Source organism: Pistacia vera, unplaced genomic scaffold (assembly GCF_008641045.1).
Source record: "Pistacia vera cultivar Batoury unplaced genomic scaffold, PisVer_v2 Contig141, whole genome shotgun sequence".
Lineage (NCBI taxonomy): Eukaryota > Viridiplantae > Streptophyta > Magnoliopsida > Sapindales > Anacardiaceae > Pistacia > Pistacia vera.
The window spans coordinates 81,964-98,333 of NW_022195478.1; the positions used below are offsets into that span (position 1 = coordinate 81,964).

The 16,370-nt window shown below is 33.5% G+C and overlaps 1 protein-coding gene and 1 pseudogene across 1 annotated transcript; one reads left to right on the top strand and one right to left on the bottom strand.

Moving 5' to 3' along the window:
* Positions 1–741: 741 nt before the first annotated feature.
* LOC116123266 lies at positions 742–1,878 on the bottom strand (annotated as a pseudogene).
* Positions 1,879–14,626: 12,748 nt separating this feature from the next.
* Positions 14,627–15,916, top strand: LOC116123267 (UPF0481 protein At3g47200-like). Its single transcript, XM_031409059.1, has one exon. The coding sequence runs from the start codon at positions 14,627–14,629 to the stop codon at positions 15,914–15,916; it is 1,290 nt and encodes a 429-aa protein (XP_031264919.1).
* Positions 15,917–16,370: the final 454 nt, after the last annotated feature.

Below are 16,370 nucleotides of genomic sequence, written 5' to 3' on the forward strand. Positions count from 1 at the left end.
TAAGATCTGGCCGAAATAGGTTCGATTTTGGCTAGATCTCATCGACATCAGAGTCGCCAACCCTCCCCATCACCCAAAAATTACTCCCCTCTTCCTCCTGACCAAAACCCACGTCACCCCACCCCCGTTAGCCTTGCCAATCACCAGCAAAAGCTGGTTGTTGCCGCTGCCAATTTTGTTTGATTTTCGGTCGATTTACTCACCGGAAATCAACTCTGTCACCACCATTGCATTCACCAGTACTTTCTTTTCAAAAGCCCCAACATCCCGGCCGTCAATTGTTCGCCGATCATCCTCCTAAATCCTAGGGTTTTGAGTGAATATGAAAAATATAAACCTGGCCCGTTGAAGCTTTCGAGTCCCAGTTGAACCGATTAAACCGGCCGAGCCGGGCCGGGTCGGGTTTTAAAACAATGCCTAGAAGAAACTCATATGTAATTCATATCAAAGAGAGACGAGAAATATTACTTTTGATATTTCTCTGAAACATCAAATGAAGTAATAATTTTCAATATCCACACTATAATTTGTTATAACATTGTATAGGCTTACGGTTAATTGCCTTTCAATTGAAAATCTAAAACGACAAAGATGATAACATATAAAAGAAACAATTAACCATAGTATATATACCTCAATTTCTCATATTTATTTTTTTATTCGTTTTTGCACAACAATATAGGAATACAAGTGAAATAAAAGCAAAGCATATATATTAAAAGTACAAACATGTAGAATTTACTATTTGATTATGGAAAACACGGTTTGTGTGACGGTAAGAATGAGGAGAACAATAGCTACAATGACAGAGATAGAGGCCCATGGATTGTTGAAGTAATTTTGTTTCAACGTTGCTTTCCACTTGTGCCATAGGGATTTGTAGTAGGCCTTCAGATCATCAATAAGACCTACATAGTTGAAATTATCCTTATTTATGTTGGTCTCTTTTTGAAGGTTTTGAAAAAGAGTTGAAACATCTTCACTATCAGATAGCCAATTTTCAATAATTTCGTTCTGCACAAGTACTTCCACATCTTTTGGAGAGTTGACAAGATAATTCATAATTACAACATAATCAATCACATAGTCGATTTTGCAATTCAATTCCTCAAACTCCTGCAAATTTGCAATCAGAGCTTCTGTGCTGTCGTCGATCTATTTTCAATTTTGGAATTTCCAGAATCCCATCTTTGAATCTTATGTCAAATAAATGATTGCTTGACCCCATCTTAAACTTAACTCCAGCCTGGTGAAGTTCTGTTGTAGTTGGTGCAACTAGAGTTTTGATTTCACCATTTTGTATTCCTATTTCTGATGGCTGAAGACAAAGTCTTATGAAATCAACAAAATGTTCTGCTTTAGGGAATTTCTCTTCTAACAAATCATCCTCTATGAAGAGATTGTGACCCGCTGCTTCCCATAGCTCACAGATAAGCTTGCTCATGGAAATTCCCTCATAAAGGTTACTATGCATTTCTCTTTTAGCTAGATCAAACAAGTCCTCAAGAACAAAGAGCAGAAGCGGATTTTCTGGGAGCCACATGTCATCAACTAAACTATATTTCATCCATGGTTTTGTATATATTTTGTTCTTACTAATATTCCATTCATCAAAAATGCTAGCCCTCAGTGAGAACTCAAGACGAAGACAGAATCCAATAAAATCATTTTCACAAAGTCATCCCTTCCAAGCTTAATGGTTTCTGCATAACAGTTTCTCAATCTTGTTTCTATATCCTTTATAAATGTTAGAAACTCTTCCATGCTGACCTTGGTTCGTTGAAGAAAATCTTGTAGGTATCTTATTTTGAACTCTTCCATATATTTTAACTCTTCCCTACCCTGGTGAAACAGCCCAATGGAGACTAGTTTCGGATTATATTAACAGAACGAAAGATCATCTTGAAGATTACTAGGAATGTTTAGAAAATGTGTTTGGTTGGTTTGAATAAATTGGTGAATAATATGTTTGGTTGAGAGGATAAATGGGTGGATATGTTATATAGATTACTAAATTGCCCTCTTTTTTAAATATTAATATAATAGCATTTTTCATTATTATTTTTTGAATCATTCTTTTAACCCCCTACATTTGAAATTTTGCTAAAACACCCCAATCCTATAAAACTTTAATTTATAGCAAATCACCCCTATCCACCCCAAGCCACTGCCGGCAGCCAGCCACCACTGTTGGCTGCAGCCAGTAGTCAATGGAATGGTGCACGACTAGCCATATATGGCTGGCAAAGTCGGAAATGGCCATGGATCTGAAAAACAGCCAGATTTATGGTCATTTCATGGCCAAAGATGTGGTCGTGAAATGGCCATAGAAACGCCAAATCTAGCCGAAAAAAGGCCTTACTGATACACGACTGGCCAGATCCCACTGATCGTGCACCATTACGATGACTGACGCCAGTGGCCAACGATGGTGAGTCATAACCGACTGTGGTCTTGAGTGGCTGGGGGTATTTTGTTAACTTTTAAATTTTTTTGTGGCTGTGGTGTTTCAGCTAATTTCTCAAATATAGGGGGGCTGGTTAATTGTTATTTAGTAGACATTTGAGGGCAACTGTGTCCGAAATGGTTTTTAATTAAGGGCAAATGGTTAGAAAAATCAGATTACCCCAGTAATGTTTAAATAACACCACCTAGCAAGGTAATAAGATTACTCCCCACATTACCGGTAGTAAACACTATTTACAATAAAAAATTACCGTAATATTTTATTATTTGCAAACCAAACACTAGAATCTTGCAAAATAAATGAAGATTACCCCCGTTATCTTATATACCCCCGATCCAAACGGCCCCATAAGGTAATAAAATTTGACATGTAGCATGTTTACTTCTTTGTGTGTACAAAGTCTTTTTTTTTTTAATATGACAAAAGGATGATTAATTATACATCAATCTCTTAATAAAAGAACATTAATTTACAAAATCTAAAAGGAGACTCTAACTTATCGATTAGTTTTTCCAAGTAACATGTCATCTGATATTATTTCCTGAGAGAATAGATCATATGATGCCACGTTTCATCTAACATGACTGTAATGCTTTCTCTCTCTAGCTAGTATACTCGGAAAATAAATAGTATTATATGAGTATGAAATAATGGGCTCATATCTAATTTTTCTTTATATACAAATCTTTACATAATGTAATAAAGTCACAAAACATCAACTCGATAGTGTTGCCAAACCCTTCCGCTTCTTGACGTTCCAAGCAACTGCAATCTCATCTACTACCTGCAAAATATTGAAAACAACGAGGTGAGCACTAATTGCTCAGTAAGTAAACCCACTATGCTACTTTTCTCTCTTCATTGCTTATATTCTGAATTTCTTTTCTTACATCAAACTTTTCTACTCTTCTCGGTTCTTTGTTTGTCCTTTCTCAATTTCTAATTTCTCACTACTCATGATAATAGGCATGGTATCATGCATAGGTATGATGCAAATGCACAAATGCATAGGATGTGCATTTTCTTTTCTATTTTTCTGTTTCAATTTTCTCTTCTTTTCTCTTCTTTCTTTCTTTCTATTCTTTCTTTTCTTTTCTTTCTTTCTTGCCGATCAGACTCAGTTGAGGCATGGATTCGGAACCCTGGCCATGTGAGTGTATTCTCTAATTCTAGATACAGTCCTCAACCACATGCACTTCTAACGGACTGTACAATTCTTCTTTTTGATTCTGAGGCCGCTCACTAAAGGTGGCGTGCATGCGAGGCTAGGTCACTCACGGGTCCCCATCGCAACAACCTTCTCTTCTCTTCTTTAAAAGTGTTCTTTAATATTTCTCATTTCTTTCTATTTATTCTTTAATGCTCTTATGAGTATGTATGCATGTAGATGGGCTCATGCTTATTATTCTTTTGAAATTCACATGTTTGGATGCAATAATGCAATATGGAATGTGAACATGTCATTCTCTACCATCTACAAACTCATCTCAAGATAACAATAATCACACTCATGCATGCATTTCTCTTTGACATTTCATCAAACAATTTATATGCACACACAAACTCTAAATTGGCTACACTTCTACATCTCTTCTAAGCCACCAAAATTTGGAACAAAACTCACTAAAATCAACGTCAAACTTGGCCAGGATTTACACTTCATAATTCTACTCCAATTCTTCCATAATTCATCCAAACTCTCATCAAACATCAAGTACACAAACACTAATGTCAAACCTGGCTAGGATTTACACTTCATAAATTCTACTCCAATTCTTCCATAATTCATCCAAACTCTCATCAAACATCAAGTACACAAACACTACTTCTCATGGATAAATTCTAACCATCATTCAACATCCATTCCATCAACAATTTTTCATATATAAGCACATACATGCATAAAAGAAGTTATCTACACAATATTGCTCCAATCATGACTAGGGTTGGATTTACTTGCCTTAGATGTGAGCAATCCAACACCTTAGTAGTCTTCCTTGATACAACTCTCTTTCTTTTAAACCCTATGAATACAAATCATAAGAATTCAACACTTTAAAAATTAAATCTCACATCTTAATGCAAGGATCTTACCTAAGAATGCTTGAGATTGAAATTCCACTAAAAATGAACCAAGATCTATGAATTTCCTTGAAAAGTGATTGAAGATATTTGAGAGAACTTGGGTGGAAAGTGGCATGAATGGAAGGGAAAGAATGGCTAGGGTTTCATTCTTGAATTCTTAATATATTACTTATAACTTCCCATTTTACCCTTGCACTTTCTATAAAATTTCATCTATGTCCCTTACCCTCATTTTTATTAAGTTCTCCATGTTATTCTACTTCTTTTCACTCCCCACTTTTTCAACTAATTATGAGTGAAAAGACAATTTTACCCCTAATGAAATTTTAAGGAATTTTCTTCACATTTGTTCAAGATAACTTTAACAAAATTCAACTAAGAGTATTTGGACATAAATAAAGCTATGTACCTCGATGTGGGTGTTACAATGACTTTTTCAAATTGTAAAATAATCCCAACAATCTCTATCATATATGTATTACATATATTTAACCTAATATTTTTTATACTAAATTATATTTATTCAGTGACACCTATGCAATCTTCCATTGTCACTAAAATACATCAAATTGACAACTACAATTTTGTTTCCATCAAGAATATATTATACTCTCTCCAAGTTTGCAACCTATTATTATCATGACTAATGCTATTGACCTCACATTTAATACCTAATAAGATGCCAGTTAGCAATTTATTTCATATTATGATTTTATCTTTATACGAAAATACCCAAAGGGACACACAAACAACTTTTCTGCACTCTATTTCTTTTATATTAGATCAGAATTTTACCTAAAATCAATTGAGTTTAATTTTTGTTTCCAAAAAATTCATTTTACTATGTCGGAGTCATTTGATTAATATTTGACAAGACCTAATTTGTTTAACATATTTCAGTTATATATGTAAACACTCCAATGTTTAGTAAGTATGCCAACAATACTTAATAAAGAATCTCAAATTATGATTAACGTTAGTCAACATACAATTATTTGTCCAAACATTGAGAAAATTAACAAACAATAAGCTTATATGATACTTCAACAGTGAAGGAATTCATCAAAGAATTTATTGACATGTTTTAGGGTAGAATTGGAGAGATGAGAAAAAGAATTATGAGATAAATCGATGTGCCAATGTTGCAAATATGTAAAATAAAATAATGAAAGATAATATAGGAGTTGATAGGGGTATAATCAGCATTATATTGTTTAAATTTTTAATGGAGTTTTTAAAGAAATGGAATCTTATTAGATGATAAGTTGGGTCAATACAAATTATACAATCACTCTATTATCAATATTGTGGTTAAAAAAAAAATAAATAAATAAAGACCCTATAACCCAAAAATATTAACAAAATAAGAGTAGGAAATAATTTTTAGCCCCCATATACTACATTAGTTGCCCTTATTGCAAGGATGTGGATGTACTTGCGGAAAGTGAAATTTTGAAATTTTCGAGCAGGAATAGTGAAGGGGTATCAATCCTTTTTCACAATCTTGTCGAACTTGCAGGTTTCAAGGGTGGCTACTACTTTTCTTCTCCTTCTAAAGATCTCAACAGCTACTGCAAAGCTTATTGCAACAAATGGATGGCAACTTTGAAGGAAGATTATTTCAACACTCCATGGAGAATCATTTCTTTTATAGCTGCTGCAGTTCATCATCCTCACTTTCATACAAATCGTGCGTTCTTTCTACAATTAGTTCTTCCAATTCATGTTCAAATCATTTTATTGTGCTTAGTTGCTTTGTATATCTCAATATGCAAAGATTAATAAAAGAACAGGAGGATCGATTCAGTTTACTTCTTGATGATTATTATCATTCTGTGTTTGTTTCTACATGTATTAATTACTTTTCCCAATTTACCAAGAGATGGCAATGGGTTTGGTATTTTCAGGTACCTAGCTTGGCCCGTCCTGAAAAGGCCGAGCTTTACTTGGTGTTAGCGGGTTTGGGCTTGGGTTTGGGACTAATTTTAGGGTCAGCCCTCGGGTACGGGCCGAACATGGGACAATCTTCAGTCCTGGCCCGGTTCGACAACTTGATTATTAATTTTACTAAATTATCCTTATAATATATATCTAATTACAGAATTATTCTAAATATATATACCTTCTAAATGGAAATTATATAAAAAGAAATGAGGGTGGATTGTTATTTATATATTTGGTGAGTATTCAAAAATAAATTAATAATTAAAAACTGATCTAAAATTAAAAATATAAAAAAGAATTGAAATTTATTTGATTTCACAATAATTATTAAGATTACTATTTAAAAACTGTTTCTAAAATTAAAATTATAAAAATTGGTTTGGATTGGGACTACAGAAAGTCCATCGGGCCAGGCTCGGGCATTACCCGTCATGCCTGTAACGGGCCCGGGTCCGTGGGGGTCGGGTCGGGCCTAGGCAAAGGCCCCCTCGGTCCTAGCCTGGGCCATTGCTATCTCTAAATTTACCTGATTGGTTGTGTTTATTTAGTGGCGGGAAGGGTTTATTTAAAGCTTTAAGCATTTTTAATTTTTTTTAAGGTTGTTTGGTTGTATTTCAAAATCGCTTATATAATTTAAAATAAATTATTTTAAGGCTTATGGGAGAAGATCAAAATCCAAGCTCTTCCCATGAGTTCTTTTTGAGCTTATTTAAAGTGTTACAATTTCAAAAATATTTTTATTATATTTTATATATTTGGCTTGATTTATTTTTTTATATCAAAACTCATTTTAGGAAATGAATAGTAGAAAGTTCTTTTATATATTTTTTTAATAAAACAACTAACAACATAAAAACTATGTTTTCATAAGCTCTACTTCAGTTAACTCTTCTTCTGTAAACTCTATTAGTATAAGCCATACCAAACGGACCCTAAGCTTAAATACAAATCTTTTTCTTTTTCTTATAATAAATGTTAGAATTGAGAGATAAGTTTTGATAACATGTCAGAACTGAGAGGGCAAGAGAGGCAATTGAAGAGAACAAGAGTCTGCACGAGAGATATCTTTTGAGAGGGTAGTTGTATTCAATTGAATTGAATTGTTTGTATTGAATTGTATGTGATAGCTATGTAAGGACCAAAAATATTAAAATAATGATGTAAACTTTGCAATAAAGGAAGGTGAATAATATCTAAATTACAATAGAAATGAGAATAATGTCACATGTTCTCATTCTATACTTCAACAATAAACAACATTATAGTTGATTGCAATTTTGCGTGTCCTCCGGTCTTGCTTCCACTTTAAATGGTATACGTTTAGATTTTCAAAAGAATTTTTTTTTGAGAACAAGTTAGGAAGGGCTTCACGAATCTGAGTTTAATTATTATGGAATGAAAATACCTCTTATTCCCTTTAATTTCACCTTAGTACTGTACGATTTCAGGAATTATTGATTGGGTTTTCATTTTCTACTTTATTGACTAAAGCCTTGACTTTCACTCAGTTAGCCCTTTTCAATGTAACATCAAAATTGATTTGTTTCGATTTGGATTCCAAATGCCATTGAATATTGTCACACTATTAATTGCAATTGGGACAATGACAAATGGGGACATGTGAAGGCAGAATGTAGTTCTAAGTGAAAAGACTGAAAATGATCAATGATCCTTTTGACAATGAACCAGTTTTTGATTGACGAGATTTTAATAGTTGAACCTCTGCTTAGTTTAAAGTTGAACGTCTGCTTGTTAGTTCAAAGTTGAACGTCTGCTTGTTAGTTTACATTTTTTGGGTTGAATTTAACATAATTAGTTTTATGGAGAGTGAAACTACTACTACTACTATATATATAATTTTTTGGGTTGAATTTAACATAATTAGTTTTATGGAGAGTGAAACTACTACTACTATATATATATATGTTGAGTGAAGCTTCAAACGGTGCCGTATTGGAGTAATCGATACGCTGTCATTTTGAAGCTTTGTTAAGTGACAGATCTTAGCCTTCGGTTCCAGTCTAATCCAACGGTGCAAATGAAGTTTTGAGGTTAACCTATTTAAAGTTAAAGTTACACAGAAGCAGCAACAGTGGAATACACTCTCTCTATCGTGTTTTTTCATCTCTGCTAGGGTTTGTTCTTAGTGTGGTTAATCTTTAGTTTTGTAATCTGTTGCAATTTATTAGTTAAATTGTTGGTAGAAGAAGTATTAGGTTCTTCTGGTTGAGACGCTTGTATTAGTTGTCTTTGTGAAGAGATTACGGGTGATTTGAAGGTTGGGTGATTGTGAGATTTGAGTGGCTGTTCTTGATTGAGTTGTAATCTGTAATTGGATTGATCCTTATAGTGCAGTGAGCCCCCATTTTACTTGGAGCTCAACGTAGATGTAGTTTATTCCTTTGGAATAAACGAACCATGGTAAAAATTGGCTATGTTCTTGTTTTCAATTCTTTATTGTTTGTGTTGTTTCTTGAGTATTTGCTGGTTGTGTTTGATAGAGGAACAAGTTAGGTTGAGTTTGATTGATTCTTAATAGTAGTATCAGAGCGAGATTAGGGTTTTTGGGTCTGATTTGAGTGATTCTTGAAACCTAGGGTATACAAATTGAGGGTTTCTTTATAATCAATCAAATTAGTGTCTTAAGGCTTGGAAAACCTTAGATTATCCAGTCAATTTCTTGAAATCAGTTCTAATTCGATCTTAAACAAATTAGGGTTTCTTTTGTGTCAACCCTAAATTCAAACACCAACCCTAAATCCAAACACTATGACTACTACACGAGTTGAAATCACCCAATGCGATGGGAAAATTGATTTCAACAGTTGGAAGAAAAAAATGAAAGCCTTATTATCACATAATAAGGTGGCCATCGCACTAGAAAAGGATGTAACCAAATGGTCAAAGGAGAAACTGAAAAAGAAAGCAGAGCTGAAGGAGGAGGCGTACAACCTGATCATTATGAACCTCTCTGATGGGGTCCTGCGAAAGGTAGACGGTTTTGAAACTCCGACAGCGGTATGAGGTAAACTCGAATCCCTTTATGCTTTACAGTCTGCTCCAAATCTAGCTTACTTAAAAAGTGTTTTATTTGCATATAAAATGGATAGCTCTAGGACCATTGATGAAAATCTTGATGAGTTCTTGAAACTAACCCAAGTGTTGAAGGGTACAGATCAAGAACTCGGGGACTCTAGTTTAGCTATGATTCTGTTGAACTCATTAACTGAAGATTACCAAGTCGTAAAAAATGCCCTACAATACACTGGTATTGTCCCAAACGTGGACCTAATAGTTTCAGGATTAAAAGCTAGAGAGTTAGAGATAAAGGTGCAAAGGAGAACTGGTAGTAATCTGTTTGTTAAGGGAAAGAGTGAACTAAACTAGTTAGGCAACACTGTTCAGTCTAATAGTGGCCCTAGGAATAAGAAAAAGGGAAAACAAAACCGTAAGGCCAAAGGAGACACCTAGAAGTGTTTCTTCTGTAATAAGGCTGGCCATTTGAAAAAGAACTGTTATGCCTGGCTTAAGAAACAAGGGAACACTAAAAGCAACCTAGCAACCTCTAAGTCAATTTTAGAAGAATTTGAAGTTCTAACTGTTTCTAAAACAGAAAAAATAAATGATTGGGTGTTGGATTTTGGGTGCTCATTTCATACGAGTCCCAATAAAGAGTGGTTTCAGGAGTAATCGATATGTTGTCGTTTTGAAGCTTTATTAAGTGACAGATCTCAGCCTTCGGCTCCAGTCTAATCCAACGGTGCAAATGAAGTTTTGAGGTTAACCTATTTAAAGTTAAAGTTACACAGAAACAACAACAATGGAATACACTCTCTCTATCGTGTTTTTTCATCTCTGCTAGGGTTTGTTCTTAGTGTGGTTAATCTTCAGTTTTGTAATCTGTTGCAATTTATCAGTTAAATTGTTGGTAGAAGAAGTATTAGGTTCTTCTGGTTGAGACGCTTGTATTAGTTGTCTTTGTGAGGAGATTACGGGTGATTGTGAGATTTGAGTGGCTGTTCTTGATTGAGTTGTAATCTGTAATTGGATTGATCCTTATAGTGCAGTGAGCCCCCATTTTACTTGGAGCTCAACGTGGATGTAGTTTATTCCTTTGGAATCAAACCACGGTAAAAATTGGTTGTGTTCTTGTTTTCAATTCTTGATTGTTTGTGTTATTTCTTGAGTGTTTCTGGTTGTGTTTGATAGAGGAACAGTTTGGTTGAGTTTGATTGATTCTTTTATATATTATATATATATATATATATATATATATATATATCTATATATATATATATATATATTATATATATATAATAATATATATATTATGAGAAGAGAGAAGAGAGAGAGAGAGAGAGAGAGAGAGAGAGAGAGAGAGAGAGAGAGAGAGAGAGAGAGAGAGAATTGAATCACAATTATGACTATGTTATTATGTTAGACAGTTAAAGTTCATAATTGTAGAGGCAAAAAATCTACGATTACGTAGGCACTCCGGCGCTCAAGTTAGCAAGGTTGAAAGAGGTGATTTAATAAGAATTAAGAGGTTGGAATCCTAGTAGGACACTGAGTCCTACTTTGAAAGATAATCCCTATTAGGAAAGAAAGATGATTTCTTGTCCTTATCATATTAGGTTTACTAGTTTCAGTAAGATTTGAGATCTTAGTAGAAGAGGAAATAAAATGAGATTTTGATTTCCTATTTATGGACTGTTGTAGGCTAATAGGCTGGAACCCAGTTTTAGCTTAACTTGTAGGACCTAACTCATAGAGTTGGCAGTTCACAAGGTGAATTTAAGTGTAGAGTCAATCGGAATTGGGTGAAGACCTTAAGCTGTGACATGTTTATTTTGTTTTTAGGCCTCGTCAGGCCTAAGACTATTTTTTGCCCGTATAATTATTCATAATTTATGTCAAATTAAAAGTATGAGAGCTAAAAAATTTAAAGATTAGTAGTAATTTTTTTGTCAAATATCAACTCACATGATAATTAAATGCATATAGAGATGACAAAATTTAAGGAGCTAGAAAAAAAATAAAAAAATGACGGCAACTAATTTCTTAAGGGGGCACAAATGTGATAGAACTAAAATACCTAGGAAAGTTTCAAATTTTAGGAGGGGCCCGAGCCCCCCTTTTCTTCAAAGTGGGTACACTACTGATTGGAAGAATATAAGGAAATCCTTATTAAAGTATTACTGTTCTATATAAATATATACATGAAACTAAATTTAAAGACATTCTTACTAATATATATATATGAAATTAAATTTATAACGCGACTTAAAAGTCTGGTTTAATCTCTTACAAGCAATAATTAATTCTAGTATGCAAGAGTTGAAAAAGGATAGTGAAAATTTGGTCTTTTTTTTTTCCTGCTATATAGAAGATACAATTTTGTGAACACTTGTACGCAAGAAATAACTTTTACAAGCAAGGGTTCAAGCTTGAATTTTAAAATTTAACTTTTACAAGCAAGGGTTCAAGCTTGAATTTTAAAATTTCTAACATACATAACGAAGAATAAACTGTGTATATTAATTGACAATATCATAAATTATTGAATAAGCGACATGTTTCCACCCAAGGTCGGCGAATCTATAAGTTTCCATCCTTGACTTTATAAATTCTAGATTTACATACTTAAATCAACACCCTCAATTTTAATAGAATAAAAAAAAAAAAAAAACTATTATCAAATTGTCCTTAACAAATAAATTAATAAATTTTTTTAACCCTAAATTTGTAGAATTAGAAAAATAACCCACCCCAAATAAATTACGGGTAGATGATAGTGGTGGCGGCGGGGTTTAACGGCACCGGAATCAGGCTGGTTGGCCTAAAAGCGGCAACCGCCCTCTAGCTGCAAACACCTCTCCCAGCCGCCGCAAAAGCCAACTCCACCAGTCCTTTCACGATCGATCGCGACTGTCGCGCGAACAGGTTGTGGGTGGTTTGGTTGGGGAGTTTTATCGAACAGGGCAGTGTAGTTGGGGGAGATCTTATGGGTTGCCAGCGGCAGTGGGCGGTCAGCAAAGAGTCCTAACAAATACAGCAAACAAACAATCCAATAAAAAAAACCTTTATTCAATCTACATTAATTACTACAATCAAACAACAAGGAACTCTTTTAAGTGATGTTGTTGACGTCCATGAAAAAGAGTTTTGTAATTCTTTTAAGTGATATGTTGTAGAGTTTTTACAATATTTCTTAAATAATAGATGGAGTCTAGTTCTTTTCCTGAAGAGTTGAAACGTCAAGGAACTCCATTATCATCATCTAAATTCTTGAAGATGAAACTGAGAGGCACATCTTGTCCAAGGCGAACGGTTCCAATTCCAAGGATTTTGGCCAAATCGTGGGAGAGAAGAAAGAAAGGAAGGAGAGGAGAAGAAAAGAGAAAGGAAGAAGAAAAGTAAGAAGACAAGAAAGAAAGGAAGGAGTTGACGAGAAAGAAAGGTTCAGAAGAGAGAGAAAAAGTGAAAGAAATTTGAGATGTGTGTTTGTGAGAGAAATTTGAGATTTGGGGTGTTACTTTGAAATTTTTATTTTCATTTCAGATTTAAAATACAACATTACTTTACTTTTTAACGATTAAATTTTTCAATTAATTTAAAGGTGGAAATCTAAAATTTATTAAATCAGCGGTGGGAGCTATAGATTCGTGAAACCTTGGGTGAAAACATGTCGTTTACTCATTAAATTTTTACTTAATTTATTGTGCCAACACTTGCAGAGTTGATATTAAAAAACAACTATTCTTAACTTCGTTCTTAATCCAACTTAATTTAAACTTTAATCAGAAATTAACGAAGCCGGGTCTCACTCGTCAAGTAAATCTTGCAATTCGAAGGACAAAACAAGCACTAAATTTTACGGTTTTGTTATTGTGTACATAGGGTTGATACTTGACTTGCCAGCTGGAGCTACAAAGTGAATGGTTGATTTTTGTTTCAAGTATTGATTTTTTACACCGACAATGGGTGAAATAAACTCACACAAAGAATAAATAATTTCTATCTTCAAATATACAAGTCTTTGTACTATTGTTCTATGGAATAAGTGGTTCAGAAGTCAGCATAACATTTTGTGAGTTACTTGTGTGAAGATTACTTACGTGAACTTCAAACAATAACTATTTGATTTATGTAATCTAAACTTTAGAACTGTAAAACCAATATTAATTAACGATAAGTTTTTTAAGTGATTAATTGATAATTAATTAATTAAAACTAGATTCATTATTCCTTACCCTTTGCGTATGACATTCGCTAAAAGGGGATTCCTTCCACCTTCTCATCTATAAAATTACCTGATTGATCTTCTTTTATGTCACCTTATAAGCTCCTCAACTTATAAAATTGCTGTTATAAACTAACCTCCTCAACTTATAAGCTCGTAGATTGTGTTTGGATGGATATAGAGGAGTTGATCTTACCATGTAAGAATATTACCTCAATTTCTTGTACTGTAGGATTCTTTTTTACAATATATATATGTGTGTGTGTGTGGCCTGTTCTGTTACTCTAGCTGTTATTGAAATTAAGAACTCTTTGATGGCATATTTGAGAGGATTCAATGCAAAATTAATAAATATAAGTGAGTTGAATATATATTTTTTTTTTTCAACCTTCCCATCTAAAATTATTACATTTTGTATAATAGTAGACTCAGACAAAATTAATGACCTAGGAGTTAGGATATGGGAATTTATTATGAACTTTGAAATATAATTTTTCTTAAATAAATTAACATAGACAAAATGTGCAATAATTCTATAGTATAGATCTTTTTCACCACTTTAACATTAAGTTACATGTAATTATATACCTAAAGTAATTGAATGTTTTTTCTTCTATGTTCTGTCTCTCCCTTCTGGTAATTGTAATGTTTTAAATTCCATTATCTATAATTTAATAATTTCCATATAAGATCAATTTTTATACAAGGATATCCTTGTAGAATAACTATAAGAAGTGCATAGTGTTAACCAATTTGGACATGTAATATGGTGTGATGATAATTGATATTCATTGAATTTGAATAATAGAATTTAATTCCTTCACTTCTCTTTATTTATTAAGTATTGTTTTCAAATTGATGATGTTGGTATTTCAGCCAGAGAGAAGATGGATAATATTGAAGAGCACAAATCCATTGATATCAATAAGTTAGCTACTTCTTTGATAGAAGAGTTCAAAAAATTGCATCCCTTATCGGATGAATGTTGCATCTATAGGGCTCCTCAGAGAAGACGTCAGTTAAATGAAGGACTCTACACTCCAAAAGTAGTCTCCATTGGGCCGCTTCACCATGGTAGGGAAGAGTTAAAAGCTATGGAAGAGTTCAAAATAAGATACCTACAAGATTTTCTTCAACGAACCAAGGTAAGCATGGAAGAGTTTCTTACTTTTATAGAGGATAGAGAAACAAGATTGCGAAACTGTTATGCAGAAACCATTAAGTTTGGAAGTGATGAGTTTGTAAAAATGATTTTATTGGATTCTGTGTTCCTCATTGAGTTCTCACTGAGGAAAAGCATCGGCGATAAATTGAAAATTGGTTTTGATCGAATATTTACAAAACCATGGATGGCCAGGACATTAGCGGATGACATGTTTCTCCTGGAAAATCAGCTTCCCCTGTTCATTCTTGCAGATTTGTTTGATCTAGCCAAAAGAGAAATGCATAGTAACCAGCTTTATGAGGGACTTTCGATGAGCAAGCTTACCTTTGACCTCTGGGAATTAATGGCTGAAGTTCTCTTGATAGAGGATAAGTTGTTTGAAGAACACTTTCCAGAAGCAGAACATTTTCTTGATCTGATAAGACTTTGTCTTCAGCCATCAGAATTAGGCAACCAAAATGGTAAACTCAAAACTCTATCTGTACCAACTATAACGGAACTTCACCAGGCTGGAGTTAAGTTTAAGTTGGGGTCAAGCAATCATTTGTTTGACATAAGATTCAAAAATGGGATTCTGGAAATTCCAAAATGTACAATAGTCGACGAAACAGAAGTTTTGATAGCAAATTTGCAGGACTTAGAGTTATTGAATGGCAGAAGCAAAAATATAATTCATTATGTTGTAATTATGAATTATCTTGTCAACTCTCCAAAAGATGTGGAAGTACTTGCGCATAAAGGAATTATTGAAAATGGGCTACCTGATGGTGAACATGTTTCAACTCTTTTTCAAAAACTTCAGAAAGAGGCCGACATAGATTCTGACAATTTTTACTACTCTGGTCTTATTGAAGATCTAAAGGCCTACTGCAAATCCCCATGGCACAATTGGAAGGCAACGTTGAAACAGAATTACTTCAACACTCCATGGGCCTCCATCTCTGTCATTGCAGCTGTTGTTCTCCTCATTCTTACGGTCATACAAACCGTGTTTTCCATCATCAACAAGTAGATTCTACTTGTACTCATAATGGATGCTTTGCTTATATTTCACTTGTATTACTAGAGTGTTGTGCAAATAAATAAATAAATATGAATTGATCATTTGTATCTGTTTGGTTGATTATTTCTTTCATATTTGATCATCTTCGTCATTTTATGTTTTCAATTGAAATGCAATTAATTGATAGCTAGTACAATGCTGTAGCAAATTAATAGTTTGCATATTTAACTTGCTTCATGCTTTGTTCGAGAAACATTAAAAATGTAATTAAACAATAATGTCCAAATTCTTATTTAGTATCATCACCATTAATTGTGCGGTCATTCTTATCTATATCGTCTAGCCAAAGAAAATTTTAAGGAAAGTGATTTTTAGCCCCCATGGTTTTATCTCTTTAGCCCCTATCTTCTATTTTAGACAGGGATATAATAGTATTTTGAAAAATTATTATATAACAATTGTA

Bases quoted from the DNA above. Each gene is read 5' to 3' on its own strand.
- LOC116123267 (XM_031409059.1), top strand. From the start codon at position 14,627: ATGGATAATATTGAAGAGCACAAATCCATTGATATCAATAAGTTAGCT.